Here is a 15,257-nt window from a genome sequence, read left to right on the forward strand (position 1 = left end):
GCCGCCTTCGATCTAGACCTTCCCAAATTACGGCGATGAAAGAATCGGTTGTAAAAAGGATTATCATACAAGATTATTTAACAAGTAATCAAAATTAAAAGTACCAAGCAGTGTAATTGCAACAACTGCTTGATTTGTAATAGCTTCTTAGGCTCCTGCATCTAGGCTGCAACAGAAATCAAGGCTAACAAGTTTTGGTAGGGTAGCTAGCTAAAGGGTATATAATAGCCAGACAAAGTAGGCTGCTGTTTGTGTTCAATATTTTACTGGCTCATCTTTTGATCGTAGGAGATACTAAAGAATGAAAGCTTTGTTCCAGTGTGAAGAAGTCAGCCGCCTCGTCGCTTTATGCTTGGCATTATCGGCGATCTAGAGCATGACCATAGTATCCGCATCAGACTGAATGGTCTAGAATTGCAAGGCGAATACCCGCTTTAAATCAACTCGTCAATGGGTCAACCGATATTAAGTTGCTCTATGGAGTCGCAGCTACAATGTTAGTGATATCTTTGGGCTTTGCTAAGAATGTGTCGGTTGACTAGGTTATTACCGAAGCAGACAGCTATTGATATCGTTTCTGTACGTATATAATAGGTGTATGCATATTGGGTAAAAGTGAAGTGTCATTCTAAAATGCTCAGATGAAAGAAGATATAGTAGCTGCCATGCCAAGATCACATGATCTTGGTATGTCAGCTGATATTCGTTCCAACAGAATGGATTAGGGATTATATGAGACCAGGGATTAAAAGCGCAGCTTTTCTCGCTTTAGCTCCTTTTAGAACTGTCAAGGCATTTATTAGATATTTCAAGAGTAAATAGGGATGAAACAGAGCGAAAGATGGGTCTGAGATAAGAAGTTAACAATGGAATTGACTTTGTAGCACTAGAATACATACATGTATCAGACACCTATTGCCACACCACTCTTCGCGATATTAGATTCGCTCGCTTTATTTATCATCTTTGAATTATCACGCATTGATACGTCATATTTCCAAAAAAACTATCTTTAAAGCCCCAGCACAGCGCTGCCTCTAGAGACTCCGTGATCTTTGGAACGTAATTCCATTTCACATTTCCAGCCCAATCCACCTCCCTTCCCTCAGATTCAGCTTCAAGGCCATTCAGTTCCGATATGTTCACAACAAATGGTTTTCCGTCCTCTCCTAAGAACTGTGGGTTGGTATTGGTGGGTGGGGTAACACATTCGTCCTCACATGGATAACACCATGGGACGTGAACATTGGGACCTCCACATCTGAGGAAACAATCGGTGCATTGCAGACAGTATGGCACTGTAATACTTGCACCTCGGCAGTCTAAAAGAGTCGAATTTTGAAAGCAGACATCGTTCTGGGCGAAAGCAATCCGTAAGATTGCGAGTATGGTCCAATTCCAATATCCTTCTCGGAAAAGCTTTCCTGGAGATGGCTTGCTGTCACTCCAAATTCCGAAGCCCATTGTCTCACAAGTCTTGTTTTAAGGTAGTCAAAGTTGAAAATGGAACAACTGGGTTTCTATCAAATTTCAGCTTGAGGGAGCTTGAGAGATAGCTTCCAAGTCAACTACGAAGGAATCCAGCGAATTTATTTAGCCTATCTACTTGTAAGCTACCGCTATAGCTGCAATATGCATTTCCAAGGTTATGAAAAATTCTGTCATCTAGTCTCATGATCCTCTGATCGATATCCATGGATTTGTGTCTCTATTCCGGTGATCCAAATATCAATGTCATGAATACGAATTTCACCCGCAAGTTTCAGCTTAACGGCTCAAGACGAATTCTTTAATTCTACGTACAAACTACCTGAGCAAATCGCTTACCTAGACCTTGTACATCTGATCGTCTCTATAATCTCGCGGTCTCGATTCTCTCACGTGACTTTATGCTACCATTGACCTATTATGTACTAGCTCCATTACTAGCGTGGTTTTCAGGGCATCTCTCGCTCAGTAGCGCCGGTTTGCCACTGAATAATATGTTCCGCCCACTTTTTCTTTTTATTTCTCCTTCAAATCATAAAATAATCGTTTTGATCTAGTGGGAAAGCAGTTGTGGTTGGAGAATATTCCAATACAATATTCACTGGGCTTCAGCAAGATGCTAGGCAATATTGAAAGTGCCACCAACCGATACATTGAACTTTATTTTCCTCAAAATATCACTAGCTTTGATGCTGTTCTCATATGAAACAGTCTAGCTTCAGATCAAAGTGGAAAAATTTCCTTTACCTTTGCCTCAGTGCTCATGCTGCTAAGTCTCACTTGGTATATTCAATAAAGTGCCCTAGAAACTAGGGAGCAGCTTTTAAGTCCTCGACCAAGTTTTATGCAGTCTGATAAACAGCATCACCTGGCTCAGATGCCCGTGAAACTGGAATGCAACATGGTGAAAGTAAACTGGTAAGTATTCAAATTACGAGTGGATAGTTTATTCGAGGGGTAAAAAGCTGCCCAGGTGACGATTGATATGCTAATTCATCAAATAGAACTTTACGTCAACAGTTCAGCATCTAATTGAGCTGAGCACTTGAATCTACCCTAGAATCAAAGTCCTGGCTTATTGACCTTCTTCGGTACAATTCATCCCCCTTTCCGCTTTTCAGAGGGAAGGGATTCGGATAGAGTGGTACGGCGACTTCACCCAACGAGCTCAATCGGAGACATTATTGGTTGGGTGTGGACGTTGTCCAAGCGTATCACGAATCTCTATCTGGTTTTTTAAAAGAAAGATGATCCTTGTACCCGCCTCTCGAGCGCCTACCTTATTTTATACCACATCTGTTCAGGCATGATCTGCCCCAGGGCTTAGTTCGCTTTCAGTTTATGGGTAGTGGAAATATACAATATTTATGACCAGCACATACCTGATATGTGAGCTCGGGGCAGTCTTGAAGGATTGAACTTGATGCCTCCAAAAGTGGAAGTGCAGGTGTTTAAAGCAACCTCGGAAGAATTTTAGGTATCCAGGGCCATCCATCCATGTTCTGCAAGAGTCTGGGTATGAGAAAACTGTAGGTTGACCTCGGGACCTCGGAATATCGACGGCCATTCATGGATGTTCCGACCTCGAGATTGAAAGGTTGTATCTAGTTTGGGTTCAGGGATAAAAGAGTCAGTATAATGGACGTATCAAGCTCTGGCGAGCTATATTATTCAATATTCATTATAGACAAGGGTATCTCAGGCTCTCAAAATGTATTAAACCGCAAAACGCAAACCAACAGCCTACTGTGCCGGGTGATTGTCCTTCTCCGCCGAGAACACTTCGCCTGCCCACTCCTTCCACTCGTCCACCTTATTCCAGAGAGTGCTCCACCAGGTCGAATGGGCTTTCTCACCCTCACTAGGATCCGTGGCTGGTTGATCTTCGCTGCTAGGGTCTGCTGGCTGTTCTGGTGCATCGGAGGCTGGACTTGTTGGCTCTGGGACTTCCACTGTTGAGGGAGTGGGAGTCGGTGGATCTGATGGTATTTCCAATACTGGTGCATTGCTATCTGAGTGGAGGCCAACTGGCTTGAGTGGTAGACGGAGAGTGCCGTTGTTTGGAAGTGGGGTGATTCCTAATGAATCACAGAGGATGTTGTACACCTCGATGTTCTCTGTCGATTGGGTTAGTATTAGACGCGGTATATACAGTTCTGAGTCTACTTACGGAAATTCTCCAGCCGACTGTTAGGGGTATGTGGGAATGATGGTCCACGAGCAATGAAGATAGCGCGCATCAGTGGGTGCTCGTGGTCATATCCGTGGATACCTCTCGGGTGATAGATCTCACCCGTTTCCAAAGCTTTCTGTTTATCAAACTCGGGTCTTTCAACGATCGCCCATCCTGCCTTGGGGATGACCCATAACGGTGCAATGCGGTCGTTTTGAGTGAAATGGTAGCGCTCTGGCATGGTATCCAGAGTATAAATTTCAATCGCGTGAGCGTACTCTGACGCCACTTTCTCCAACTGTGCTTGCAATGTCGCCAGATCCTCGGGCCGCTTTGGCCGAATGCCACGGGAAGGCCATCCGTCAAGATGAGCTACAAGACTGAGATCAATTATATCATCCAGCTGCACAAGACGTTCGTTCGACGTGGTGACCATTCCGTGATCCGACAGAACGACAAGGTTCACCACGTCGGTGAGGTTCCGGCTTTGAAGGCCAGCTATAATGCCTCCAATCATCTCATCTGCTTGTAAGATTGTCTGTTCGATTTCGGTACTGTTCGGTCCAAAGTTGTGGCCGTCCCTATCTACATTCGGGACATAGGCGGCGATGAACTGTGGACGTTCTGTCGAGCCATCTTCTAGGCCGGGTCTATCGAGCAGTTCGAGAACGCGATCGACCTTGCGGTTTAAGACCTCCGTGCCATTATACTTATCCACATAATGCCGATCTTTATCCTCAAAACGCACCTCAGAACCGGGCCACATGTGAATGCCACTTTTCACTCCCTGTTTCTCTGCCGTCACCCACAAAGGCTCGGCCTTCCACCACTTTGGTGTGATCAGTTGGATAGAAAACTCCTCATCGAGCTCTGGGTCCCAAAATGTATTGCCCACCACCCCATGACTTTCAGGATATAGCCCTGTGACTAGAGTGAAGTGGTTCGGGAAGGTTACGCTAGGAAAACTTGGGTTCATATATTGTGGTGAGATGCCGTTAGCCACCAGCGAATTCAATGATGGGGTCAGACCGCGATCGAGAAAGTCCGCTCGAAAGCCATCCAGTGAAATGAGGAGAGTCGTAGGCGCAAAGAGTGCTGTGCCATTGGACAGCAAGGGTGCGTGTTTTAGTCGCAACGCTCGATAGTTGCCGGATGCTTTGTATGCACCAAGGAGAAGGATGAGAAATAGGACGAGAATCAGAGTCACAACAAACAGGTATCTACACCATGATAATCTGGATTGCTAGAAAAAGGAAGGCATTAGTATGCAGCGAGAAAAGAAGGGATAGAAGGTGACAATACCGGCTCATAGATGAAATCCTCGTCCAAATCGAGCTCCGATCCACCAATAGACTCATGATCTCCCAATCCTTCTTCCATCTCATACATCAGCTCGCCTTCCTCACTGACTCTCTCCCGACGCGATAGCCGAGCTTCCCTCCGTGACCGTCGGCGTTCCTTCTTGCCAATCCGCACACTATTCCCGTTCGGACTGAACATCCTGCGTATTCCTGAGCCCCGTCGGGTCAACAGCTTCTCTAACTCATCTTCATCGTCGAGTACGGCGCGATCGTGTTTGGAGAGTTCTAGGGTGCTGCGGGGTTGGCGAAGGAACTCGTCGTCTTCGGAGTCGGAGTCTAGCTCGGATGGCGACCGCAGTGAAGCGGCATCGCCATCATAGTTGGCTGGTGAGAGGAGTGAGGGGCTCTCAGGACGTATCATAGCGTGTTAACCAGACATTTAATTGAGGAGTACAAAACACATACGCGCGAGGGAGATTGGCGGTCGAACGTTGATCCGCCACTAACTCCTTATCCAAGACTACCTAGTGTATGCAGCAATTGGGCGACAGCCGCGCATCAGCACTAGTACGTACTTTTAACATCCATCATCTCATTTCTTAAATAGCCTCTATATAATGATCTTCCAAAGTTTCAAGGTTCCACGGACACTCTTTGTATTACTGTATAAACTGTATAATAGTATCATAGCTAATACTAAGTTTTCAGCGGATGGAACTGTCAGTACCGAGGTGTCGTTTGTCCGATATCCCAACAGGAACTAATCGCTTCATTAAAAACCCTAGGTCAGAACGATAATTTGTAAATCTAGACGGTTAAAGTGACATGAATCAGTCAGTGACAGTCACCCCTGAGCTGTTGAGATGCTTCAATGCTCAGGCTAGTCTGCTCCTAAACAGGACCTACCTAAGTAGTACGTATACTCTTGCGATATTGAACGGGGGAACCGAACTACTGCAAACGCTGTAAACTAACATAATACAAATCTGGCTGACATCGGATCTATATAAATAACAGAACCTGCGAGTCTAGATTTCTCGATTTCCAAGGTTGGCCAGTATGGAAGTGGAACTATCAGGAGAAATGGGAACAAACTCATTACTCATATCCTATCGCAGCCAGTATGTTGCATCACTGGTAATTTTATGTAACCTCTCACGAATAAGACTAGCCAAAGTTGGCAAAATTTCCAATGGCATACCATTGCCTTCGAGATGGACTTGTGGACCCCTGTCGTCTCCACAATATCGCTCTGTGAATTGCAAAACTAGCTTGGCCACCTTAGAAAGCTCTCTTAGTACTCGCATGGCTGTGGCTTCATTTTCCGGTGACTCCTGGGCAATGGCCCCATGATCATCCCGAATAACTGTCGGGTGCGTTGGCGAAGGGTTGTTAAAAGCGGATTTAGCAAGTGTCATAGCATGTATATCGATGATAGTCATACAGATGGCAGATATCAACATGCCAATTTCAGTGCGCTCAGAGCAAGGACATATCAAAATGGTAGATAAGCGACGAAACACCGCGGTGATCGTTTGTGCCGTCAAATTAAGTTGACTGGCATCTATTGAAGATAAGTGTCTAATCCGCTCAGTCGGAACCTCTAGCTCAGAGAACAGGTCCATGACGGCCAATAGACAATCTTGGTCGACATAGTGTCCAGTCATATTGTTTTCTTGATGCTGTGCTCTGTCGCATTCAGCATTCTGATCGGTTCTAAGATTGGCAATAGAGCTGTTAGAACCCATATCGACATGGCCTGGCAATGTATTAGACTGGGAAAACAGTCTATTTCCCTCATCTATAAAACGTATCGTCCTTTTTGCTAAAGTAGAATGTGATGGTTCAGATTCTTCACTATTCTTTTCAGCCGATGAAGGTTCTGATGATCGGTATGGTCGTCCAACCCTTCGTGCAAGGCTATAAAAACATTTATGTCCAAGCTTCTTGCACCGTACGCACGAGGGCTTTTCTTTTGTACAGCGCACTTTGGAAGAGGAGCACTTGTCACATGAGTCCTTGAGCTTTTGTAATTTTGAAGATTTGGAAGGTGGTATCGCAGTCGATATTTGCGGTGACTGAGTTTGAGTAGGTTCCATATCTTCTGCTGTTGATTTATCGAGTAAATGATGTATAGTTAAACCGATATACTATGCAGGTAGAAGCAAAAAGCAGCTATCTATGATTCGACGATCATGTCAGCAGCTACACATATTCTTTTCACCAACAAGCCTACCAGCTTAGCTTCATATTTTCTGTTCATCTCCAGGAGGAATGTGAGAAAATTATTATTTAATATATGTGAGAGTTTGGAAAGTTTCTGCTTTATGAAGATGCCCAGGTAATCAAGTCAGGCGTATCAGGTCGATCAGATTGGTTAAACTTACTGGTTGATGGGAATTTTAGGGAATGAGATGTCTAAATTTGATAGAGCACGTGAAGTCAGATGTACCGATCTAGACTCTATGTGTTATTATTCCTTTGTTCCGTTTTGATTGAAATTCACAGGTACAGATTACGGAGGACACAATGTACTTTCTGAATCAGATATGGTCAGAACCAGCTGTGGCAGATGACTTATCTGGAACTTCAACTTGTGCTACTATTTAACAATCTATGCTTTGATCCTCCATTCCTAATTTTGCAGAGCCTATCTGCCTTCCACTCGGCTTTTATTTCCGTATGTAATCCCTAACTGTACCATGTAATGATCACGGAAGATCTTGAAGGCCTTTGTCCGTTTCTCCTTTCTTAGCTCCTCTTTGAATATCCACTTTTGACTGCGCATTTCTTCGGTGCGTAATTATCACGGAAGATCTCGAGGACCTTTGTCCGTTTCTCCTCTTTTAGATATCCACTTTTGACTGCGCATTTATTCGGCGTAATCATCACGGAAGACATAGTGGTAGGGTGGTAGGGTCGACCCTGCCACCCCGCCGCCTGTATACTCACATTTACCCCTGCACATATCCCCGCCATCGACCTCGCCCGCACTACTTCAAATACTCTACCCGATGAAATAATAAAACCGCGTCAATTTCGGCAGCTAAGGCAAGTCATGCAGCTCACGAGTACCGCCCTCGATTCTGATCATGCTTCCCGGGAAAATTTAGATCCTTTTGAGATGTTGACTTGCAAGGATCCAGGGTCCATTCCAGTTCCGCTTTCCAACAATAGCCATGACTGGCAATTGATGCTATCCCAATCATGTGTGGCACCTGCGGACTCTCTGCCTCACACCATGGAGTCGGCTTCAAATAAGGGCCTATTCGTAGATTCATCACTTGAGGCTGTTGATTTCGAAGGCGGAATTGATTTCAGCTCTGATATACTAAGTTCTTTGGTTCAAACCCCGTCTACCCATATTAATAATGCGTCTCGGGTCAACAAAAGCTCTGAATTCTGCACGGACTTTGCCCTTGATTGTGCGAATTCTGACGAGCCGCCATTGGATTGGTCTGCATTTCCCGATTCTTTCTCTACCAGCGATGACCACACCACTCAATCTATCTCGTCTCTCTACCCCAAACCTCACCCTCCAATTTTTCATACACCAACAGCCCCTGGCCCTACGAAATCTTCTTGTTTGGCTGAATCTCGACCTCCTTGTGTTATCACTGCGACTGAAAACCTCCGCCTACTCCACATCCGCCAATATAGCTGCCTATCTCGCACAAATCACCAAAGACATAGCGGAAGTCAGGATGCCTGTAGTCTTGAAGCACCACGCATGTCGGGCTCCGTCCTCAAAGACATCAAGAGTGTCGGTAAATCAGTTTGTCGTATGCTACAGTGTGGATGCGCACTTCGCTCTCAGAATCAGCTCATCATAGCAAGTATCTGCTCTCGGCTCGTTGTCTGGTCTAGAGCAATGATTAGCGCATACTTTTCTCAGCATTCTGGCAGTAGAGACCATTCCAATAAGCAAACTACTCATCCAGAGAAGGTTGTATTTCAATCTGTCACGATTGGAGACCATACCGTCGATAGCCTTGCCTTGTCAAAGAGTATTCAAGCTCAAGTGATACTTGAGGAGCTAGGACACCTGCAGAGATTGGTCAATACACTATCAGTCCGTATCAGGCAAAGCTTTACCCTATACCCAATGGAGCTGGATGCAGATTCCGATGTACGATCTGCAGGGCTGCCAAAAACCGTACATGATCAACTAGTGGCGTACCTTTTGAAAGAAGTTCAAACGACTAGAAATGATTTGATTACGAATTGGCGAGAACATGATAAATTAAGACAACGACCAGAATAAAAAAGTATATAAGCACATTTAAGTTGAGTTGTAGTTTATTTAACCATTTTACAGCTTGTTCTTCATATATATTCTTCATCTAGGCTCTATGAATCTAAATCTGTATACACTTCTATAGGCCTCTCATGGCGTAACTTTACCAAAATCACATCTAATTCCACAGATATCGAGTCTAACCACCTAGAAAGACACCCGTAAAAAGTTATTTCTATAAATTATGTTGGCAAATCTCATCACTAACCTGGGCAGCAATCAAAGCATCTGCAACGGCCGCGATGATGACGATTCCGGTGAAAGTCGTAATCACAACTTCTTAGTCCTATGTCTGAGCAAGTAGGCCAGTTCGTACGTTGTGTCACGGATACCACAGGAAAAGGCAAGAGCATAGGCAGTGCCTTCTGATTTGGCTGATTTTCTTTCGTCGGAGCACTTGCCTCTTGTTCGAGTGGTGCTCCAAAGACCACAAATATCAACTCAAATCCACCCAGGAGACCAATGACAACAAAGGAGCTCCATATGGTGGTTTGGCCACCAAGTGTAAGGCGATGACGAAGCAAATAATCCCACTTATTACCATGAAGACGCCGAGAAGGTCCACCTGCAAGATCTTATCGGTAGATGGGAGTATGAACAGTCTTACTTAGCCGAAACTGAGCTCTTGAAAAAGAACAAAATAATCAGGGGCTGATATACCACCAATCGACAGGTTAGTATAGAAGCACTAACACAATGAGCCACCGCCACTGAAAGCACCGTCTATGAGGGCTACCGATGACGGACGCAATCCATAAGATTTGCCAATGATACCGGTGAACATTTCGTAATGCGTGTGATAGCAGTCTCGATAATTGCCTGGAGTAATATTAAGATCTTTTTTCTCAATATCCAAGGTCAATCTGTCTTCATCATATCAAGCGAAAGTAGAAACATACTTATCACCAAGGCGACTACGATAAGTGCCATGTGGAGCCCAGTAGAATAGTCATCTTTCACTTGCCCAGTCTAATTATTTTCGCTGCTTCTTGGAGGTTCTCTTAAGATATCATCAATTCATAGTTACTAATATTCAAAATATAAGTCCTTTAATCAGCCCTTTTTTTGATAGTGCGCATATCGAAGAAATAAGTACATGGACTCGGACTCCGATAATATTACCCATTGCGGCTAGCGCCAATCTAAGGCCGAGGATCAAATGAATATATTCATGATCGGTAATGTCTTCATACAAAACGATTATAACTTCAACATTAGGTATCACAGGTTACAGATCACAGGCATGGATTAAAATAGTTGGATAATCAGTTATCCTATAACGTTTCCTATCGAATGGTGAGGTCGTTGGGGCCAAAACGACATTTAACTGTTGTAAATGCTTGTAATTAGGTATTAGATATTCTCACTGTGACGTATCTAGCTCTTTGGCGAGCCAGTAAATTAATGGCACTAAGAACCTCATGGTAATGTGAGGCCGGAATCCGGCCTCACAGTACGCTTAGACCCATTCACATCGATTTCTCTAAGAGCTTTGGTATCAACATCTGCGCTGTAACTATGAGCCCTCTGATGTTTTCAACAAATTAGGCTATCAGAGGTTTGTCTCGACATAACTTACATCTATTTTCAGCATGTATATAGTTATCAAAGCCTGATATCCCTCACAACTGGACTCAGGAAAGGTCAGCGGTTCCGCCCGTTCAGATTGCCCTAACATAAATAAGCAAAACTTCCATTTTCAATCTCATGTATAAACACAAAAACATGAAAAAACTAGCTATCCAACTTGATTGGGGCATTGTATAGTACTATGCTCTTTCCTATGATACCAGGAATATGTCTGATTACGTCGAATTATGGTTGCTGGGGGCAACTCAGGTTCCTCTAGTGGTTCTGCAAGGCCATCCATCTCACATATATATCCATCTTCCCTATCTCCCTCTGTCCCCTATACTCACACCCAACTGTCTATCCTTTAAAGCAATCTTCTTTTCAGGTGAACCATACTTTCCAACCTCCTTCCTATTCAACTAGAAGAAGATGGTTAGATCTTGCAATTGCCGCGCCAACTTCTGAGCCTGTGCTCTAAGAATATTCAGGAGTGATAGTGGAATCTTCGTTCATTGTGTAGTTATTGCAGTTATCCATCCTCTCTTTGAGAAATGGAAGGATCAGAGAATAATGTTGAATAAAGTAAAATACTCAACCATAACTGTCGGTACACTTCGTGGATTCAACAAGGTTGATGAGAGGCTAACGCCCACTTCTAACACCTATTACAGGTAACGCTTTACGCCCCTATAATATCTTTGTGTTCTCTTGAAGTGGTTGTAAAGTCTGAGTTTCATTCTTAGTTTGCTGGCTATTATGAAGTGTCGATTTGATCACATGACTGCTTTGTTCCATATTCCAACAATAATTATTCGACTACAGAGTCTAGACTTTTTTTGTTCTTTGTTATTGATCACAGCTCATATTTGAGATGAGTAATCCTCTTCTTTGTCCTGATGTGGTAGCACTGGGTATCCACAACTGCGAATTTGCGTATGTCCGATTGGCCTATAACTAAGTATGAAAATCTCCAAGGCCGAGTGGAGAGCCCATGTCAAAGTTTCCGAGGGATCGACAAATGCTATCTAGATGTGTGGATCGGTTTGGGTGGATTCGGGATCACGCATTCTCGGAGTCCGTACCTTCAGTAAAGGGAAAGACTAATGCGGGAAACGGGATGAGCATTGATCGGCTCCACTTTGGAGCCCTAATGTCAGTGAACGGAATGGTTTTAGTGACCAGGATGCATAGATATCGCCTGCGACATCCCCCTTCCCCTTTGCCGTGACACGCCTGCCTATTTAATCCTTCCTCCGCCACATATAAACCGCTGTACCCTTCAATTTAACCTCTATTTCGCTCTTCTTGCTTCAAATTGCTTATTTACTGTTGCTGCCTATCCGAGAAACTTATTCTTTTGACTACTTACGTGCCTACTCTCTCGCACTACACACGCTGCAACCAAAACACATAGAGTCAAAGAGAGCTATCGGTTTGAAACAATGGCACCACCACCGCCGCCCTCGTACACCAAGGTCACTCACTCTGCCTCATATGCTAGTATCAATCCAACTCAGCCCAGCCTGTCGACTACAAACAAGGTTGTGCTGATCACTGGCGCATCTGGCGGCATCGGCCGAGCCACAGCCTCATCCTTTGCTGCGCCGGGTCCCCGAGCCCTCATCCTTTCGGTCGACGCGCCGATGCTTTGGCGGAAACAGCCACGATTGTCCGCGCCAGCAATGCAGAGGTTTTGATACAAACCTACGAGGCTGAGCTGTGCGATGCTTCGAGCGTACGCAATGCCATGAACAAGGTGGCTACCGAGTTTGGCGGCATTGATATCCTCGTGCACTGTGCTGGCATCCTGGCCCCCGTTGTTCCGCTTCTGGAAGCTGATCCGGCTACTTTCCTGGACGGCTATAAGACTACCGTTATCGCTACATTGGTGACAGCACAGGCTATTATCCTGGCAAACAAGGAAGTCAGCCCCAACGAGGACAAGCCAATCACTTTTATCAATATGACCACAGCCGGCATCTTGTTTCCCCCGTTCACTGGCATGGGCGCATATGTGAGCAGTAAGATGGCCGCCGTCAAGCTCTTACAGTCCTTTGCCGCCGAGAACCCACAAATCCGCCTTCACAATGTGCATCCTGGATTCATTGACACGGCTATGTCTGCTAAGCTGTCAGAGTCGATAAAATTGCCATTTGCCCACGATGACAGTCAGTATAAACATATCTTGTCCTCTGTGGCTAATCTGTTTTTCATCCAAATCACTAACGAGAATTCTTTTTTTTTTTGCAGTCTCTCTCCCCGCGGATTTCCTTGTCTGGGTTGTCTCTCCCGAAGCAGAGTTTCTTAAAAAAAAATAGTCTTCGCCAATTGGGACGTTGATGAGCTCAAAGGCCGTAAGAATGAGATTGTCGGTGGCCCTCCAGGAACTGGTGAGCTTTGGCTTGGATACCAAGGATTTCCACGCTATATGGGTGGTCAGCCTTTGCCAGGCACTCAGTAGACAATAGCTGCCCTATACGAGAAGTGGATGAAGGTACCATACACACGCGCGTTGATAAGACAAGTATATAAGCCGTTCACACAGTGGAGTGCCAGCATGTGGACGCCAATGAAAGGACTTCGATAACTATGTTGCTCAGCCAAAGGTAGATTCTAAATAATAATGAGAATATGACGAATAAAGAATAGTCGCCATTGATTTGACACTAAGATGGGGTTACTTTGAAGCTTGCTAGATATTTTCTTGAAACTAGGTCTCAGACTTATCCACCCTAGGTGAGGGTATTCTTTCCTTCCACGGCGAATATCTAAAGAGGATTTTATATTTAGAACGCCAAGGTATTTTATAATAAACTACCCAACACGTCTCTTCTTTCCTCTATCAGTGGATTCAGTCTCATCAAATACCAATTCTCTGATATCACTTAACCGGCGACCAATTAAACGAACGCTCATTAATGATTCCCTTCAAAACTTCTGCTCAAGCGCAACCATGAATTGGTCACTTTTGCGTCTCCTCGTAGCAGCGGGGCTCGCCGCTGCTTTCGCTATGCACGATTCATGCAAGATCATCGAGTCTAAGATTCCAGGGCGTATATCATACTCTGGCACAACAACCTACAATTCGTCCCTCTCATCCTACTATAGCAGCCAGGAGCGCTCCTTGAGTTCCAGTCGTATCTTCAGGCCTACCAATACTTCTGAAGTATCCCGGTTTATCAAGTTGGTGACTTTAGAAGAATAAAAGACCAATTTTGCCATCAGAGGTGGTGGACACACTCTTTGGACTGGAGCGGCAAACATTGATTCTGGTAAAACCATCGATATGCGCCTCATGAATCAAGTATGAGTGAGGATAAGACAATTGCTAAAATTAGAGGTGGCGCTGTATGGGACCACGGTTACGCGCAGCTTGTGCTGTATAACTTGGCTGTTATGGGATCGGAGTTGGAGGTTTCGCCACCGGAGGTCAGTACTCGATTAAAGACTGTTCTAGATAATTAGCTAAAATTTAACCAGGTGGAATTACCTTTCACGCGTGCGAGTGCGGTTTCAGCTGCGACAACGTCTTCGGTTACGAAGTGGTTTTCGGAAGTGGCGAAGTCATCTATGCTGACGAAGGCTCTCGCCACGACCTTTGGCTTACCTTGAAAGGCGGCTCAAACAATTTTGGCATTATCACACGCTTTGATGTAGCTATGATTCCTCAAGAACAAATGTGGTACAGCCTTCTCAGTTATAACTATACAATGCCACATTATGGGCTCACGCTAAAGTCTTCAGCGACTTTATGAAGCCAGGAAATTTCGACAGTGCAGCCACGATGGGAGTATTCTTGGACTATTCAGTTGGTGAATTCCTTCTTTCTGATGCCATGTGGTACACAAAGGATGTAGAGAAACCCGACGTTTATGACGCCTTCACCGAGATTCCGAACTTAGGGGGCTTGTCGGAGCTTAATACTACTGATAATATCGTGGAGGTGTTCGGAAAGGATATCCCATCCGACGAGAAAAGGTAAGCAACGATATAAAACACTCTACCATTCCATTCTTCGCAAATATAACCAGTTTTCCAGCGCTTTCCAACTCACCTTTTCATTCCAGAATCTTGATCCTGCTGTCTATATAAACTGACGAACTTTTCGTCTTATCGGCTAATCGAAACACTGTATTTCATTTTTTGTGGGTAATATGATATATCATAATAAGTTTGTCGGGGAGCTAAAAAAAAGTCGAACCCTTAATGGGGTCGAACAACTACTATTTATCGTCCCATGTTTCCTTCGGGGTCCTTCGGGATCGGGCTGCTTAGAAACCCACTCACCTCTCAGCGTAACATTGAGGTTACTAAAAGGATCTTGATTAGTAGAGCCTCTCTCAAATTGCTGTTTGATATCACTTTTTGTATTAAATAAGATAACAAATCACACCTTTTTGCATTTGAATATGTCTATTTCCAAAGA

At 44.5% G+C, this 15,257-nt stretch overlaps 8 protein-coding genes across 8 annotated transcripts; 4 read left to right on the forward strand and 4 right to left on the reverse strand.

Annotated features, from left to right (window-relative positions):
* Positions 1-960: 960 nt before the first annotated feature.
* On the reverse strand, positions 961-1,464 carry N7495_004795 (uncharacterized protein; the record flags this gene model as incomplete). Its single annotated transcript, XM_057207446.1, has 1 exon — positions 961-1,464. The coding sequence occupies one exon, from the start codon at positions 1,462-1,464 to the stop codon at positions 961-963; it is 504 nt and encodes a 167-aa protein (XP_057065126.1).
* A 1,767-nt stretch (positions 1,465-3,231) lies between these two features.
* Positions 3,232-5,383, reverse strand: N7495_004796 (nucleotide pyrophosphatase/phosphodiesterase family protein; the record flags this gene model as incomplete). Its single annotated transcript, XM_057207447.1, has 3 exons — positions 3,232-3,605; positions 3,659-4,904; positions 4,964-5,383. The coding sequence occupies 3 exons, from the start codon at positions 5,381-5,383 to the stop codon at positions 3,232-3,234; spliced, it is 2,040 nt and encodes a 679-aa protein (XP_057065127.1).
* A 688-nt stretch (positions 5,384-6,071) lies between these two features.
* On the reverse strand, positions 6,072-6,710 carry N7495_004797 (uncharacterized protein; the record flags this gene model as incomplete). The annotated part of the gene is made up of 1 exon (XM_057207448.1): positions 6,072-6,710. The coding sequence occupies one exon, from the start codon at positions 6,708-6,710 to the stop codon at positions 6,072-6,074; it is 639 nt and encodes a 212-aa protein (XP_057065128.1).
* A 1,310-nt stretch (positions 6,711-8,020) lies between these two features.
* On the forward strand, positions 8,021-9,226 carry N7495_004798 (uncharacterized protein; the record flags this gene model as incomplete). The annotated part of the gene is made up of 1 exon (XM_057207449.1): positions 8,021-9,226. The coding sequence occupies one exon, from the start codon at positions 8,021-8,023 to the stop codon at positions 9,224-9,226; it is 1,206 nt and encodes a 401-aa protein (XP_057065129.1).
* Positions 9,227-9,434: 208 nt separating this feature from the next.
* On the reverse strand, positions 9,435-10,043 carry N7495_004799 (uncharacterized protein; the record flags this gene model as incomplete). The annotated part of the gene is made up of 3 exons (XM_057207450.1): positions 9,435-9,535; positions 9,576-9,824; positions 9,953-10,043. 3 exons carry the CDS (start codon positions 10,041-10,043, stop codon positions 9,435-9,437), a joined length of 441 nt encoding a protein of 146 aa, XP_057065130.1.
* A 2,230-nt stretch (positions 10,044-12,273) lies between these two features.
* N7495_004800 (SDR family NAD(P)-dependent oxidoreductase) lies at positions 12,274-13,139 on the forward strand (the record flags this gene model as incomplete). Its single annotated transcript, XM_057207451.1, has 2 exons — positions 12,274-12,439; positions 12,493-13,139. The coding sequence occupies 2 exons, from the start codon at positions 12,274-12,276 to the stop codon at positions 13,137-13,139; spliced, it is 813 nt and encodes a 270-aa protein (XP_057065131.1).
* Positions 13,140-13,784: 645 nt separating this feature from the next.
* Positions 13,785-14,036, forward strand: N7495_004801 (uncharacterized protein; the record flags this gene model as incomplete). The annotated part of the gene is made up of 1 exon (XM_057207452.1): positions 13,785-14,036. One exon carries the CDS (start codon positions 13,785-13,787, stop codon positions 14,034-14,036), a length of 252 nt encoding a protein of 83 aa, XP_057065132.1.
* Positions 14,037-14,137: 101 nt separating this feature from the next.
* On the forward strand, positions 14,138-14,813 carry N7495_004802 (uncharacterized protein; the record flags this gene model as incomplete). The annotated part of the gene is made up of 3 exons (XM_057207453.1): positions 14,138-14,264; positions 14,312-14,513; positions 14,576-14,813. 3 exons carry the CDS (start codon positions 14,138-14,140, stop codon positions 14,811-14,813), a joined length of 567 nt encoding a protein of 188 aa, XP_057065133.1.
* Positions 14,814-15,257: the final 444 nt, after the last annotated feature.

The sequence above is a fragment of the Penicillium taxi genome (assembly GCF_028828555.1).
Source record: "Penicillium taxi strain IBT 34144 chromosome Unknown utg000003l_segment0_segment0, whole genome shotgun sequence".
NCBI lineage: Eukaryota > Fungi > Ascomycota > Eurotiomycetes > Eurotiales > Aspergillaceae > Penicillium > Penicillium taxi.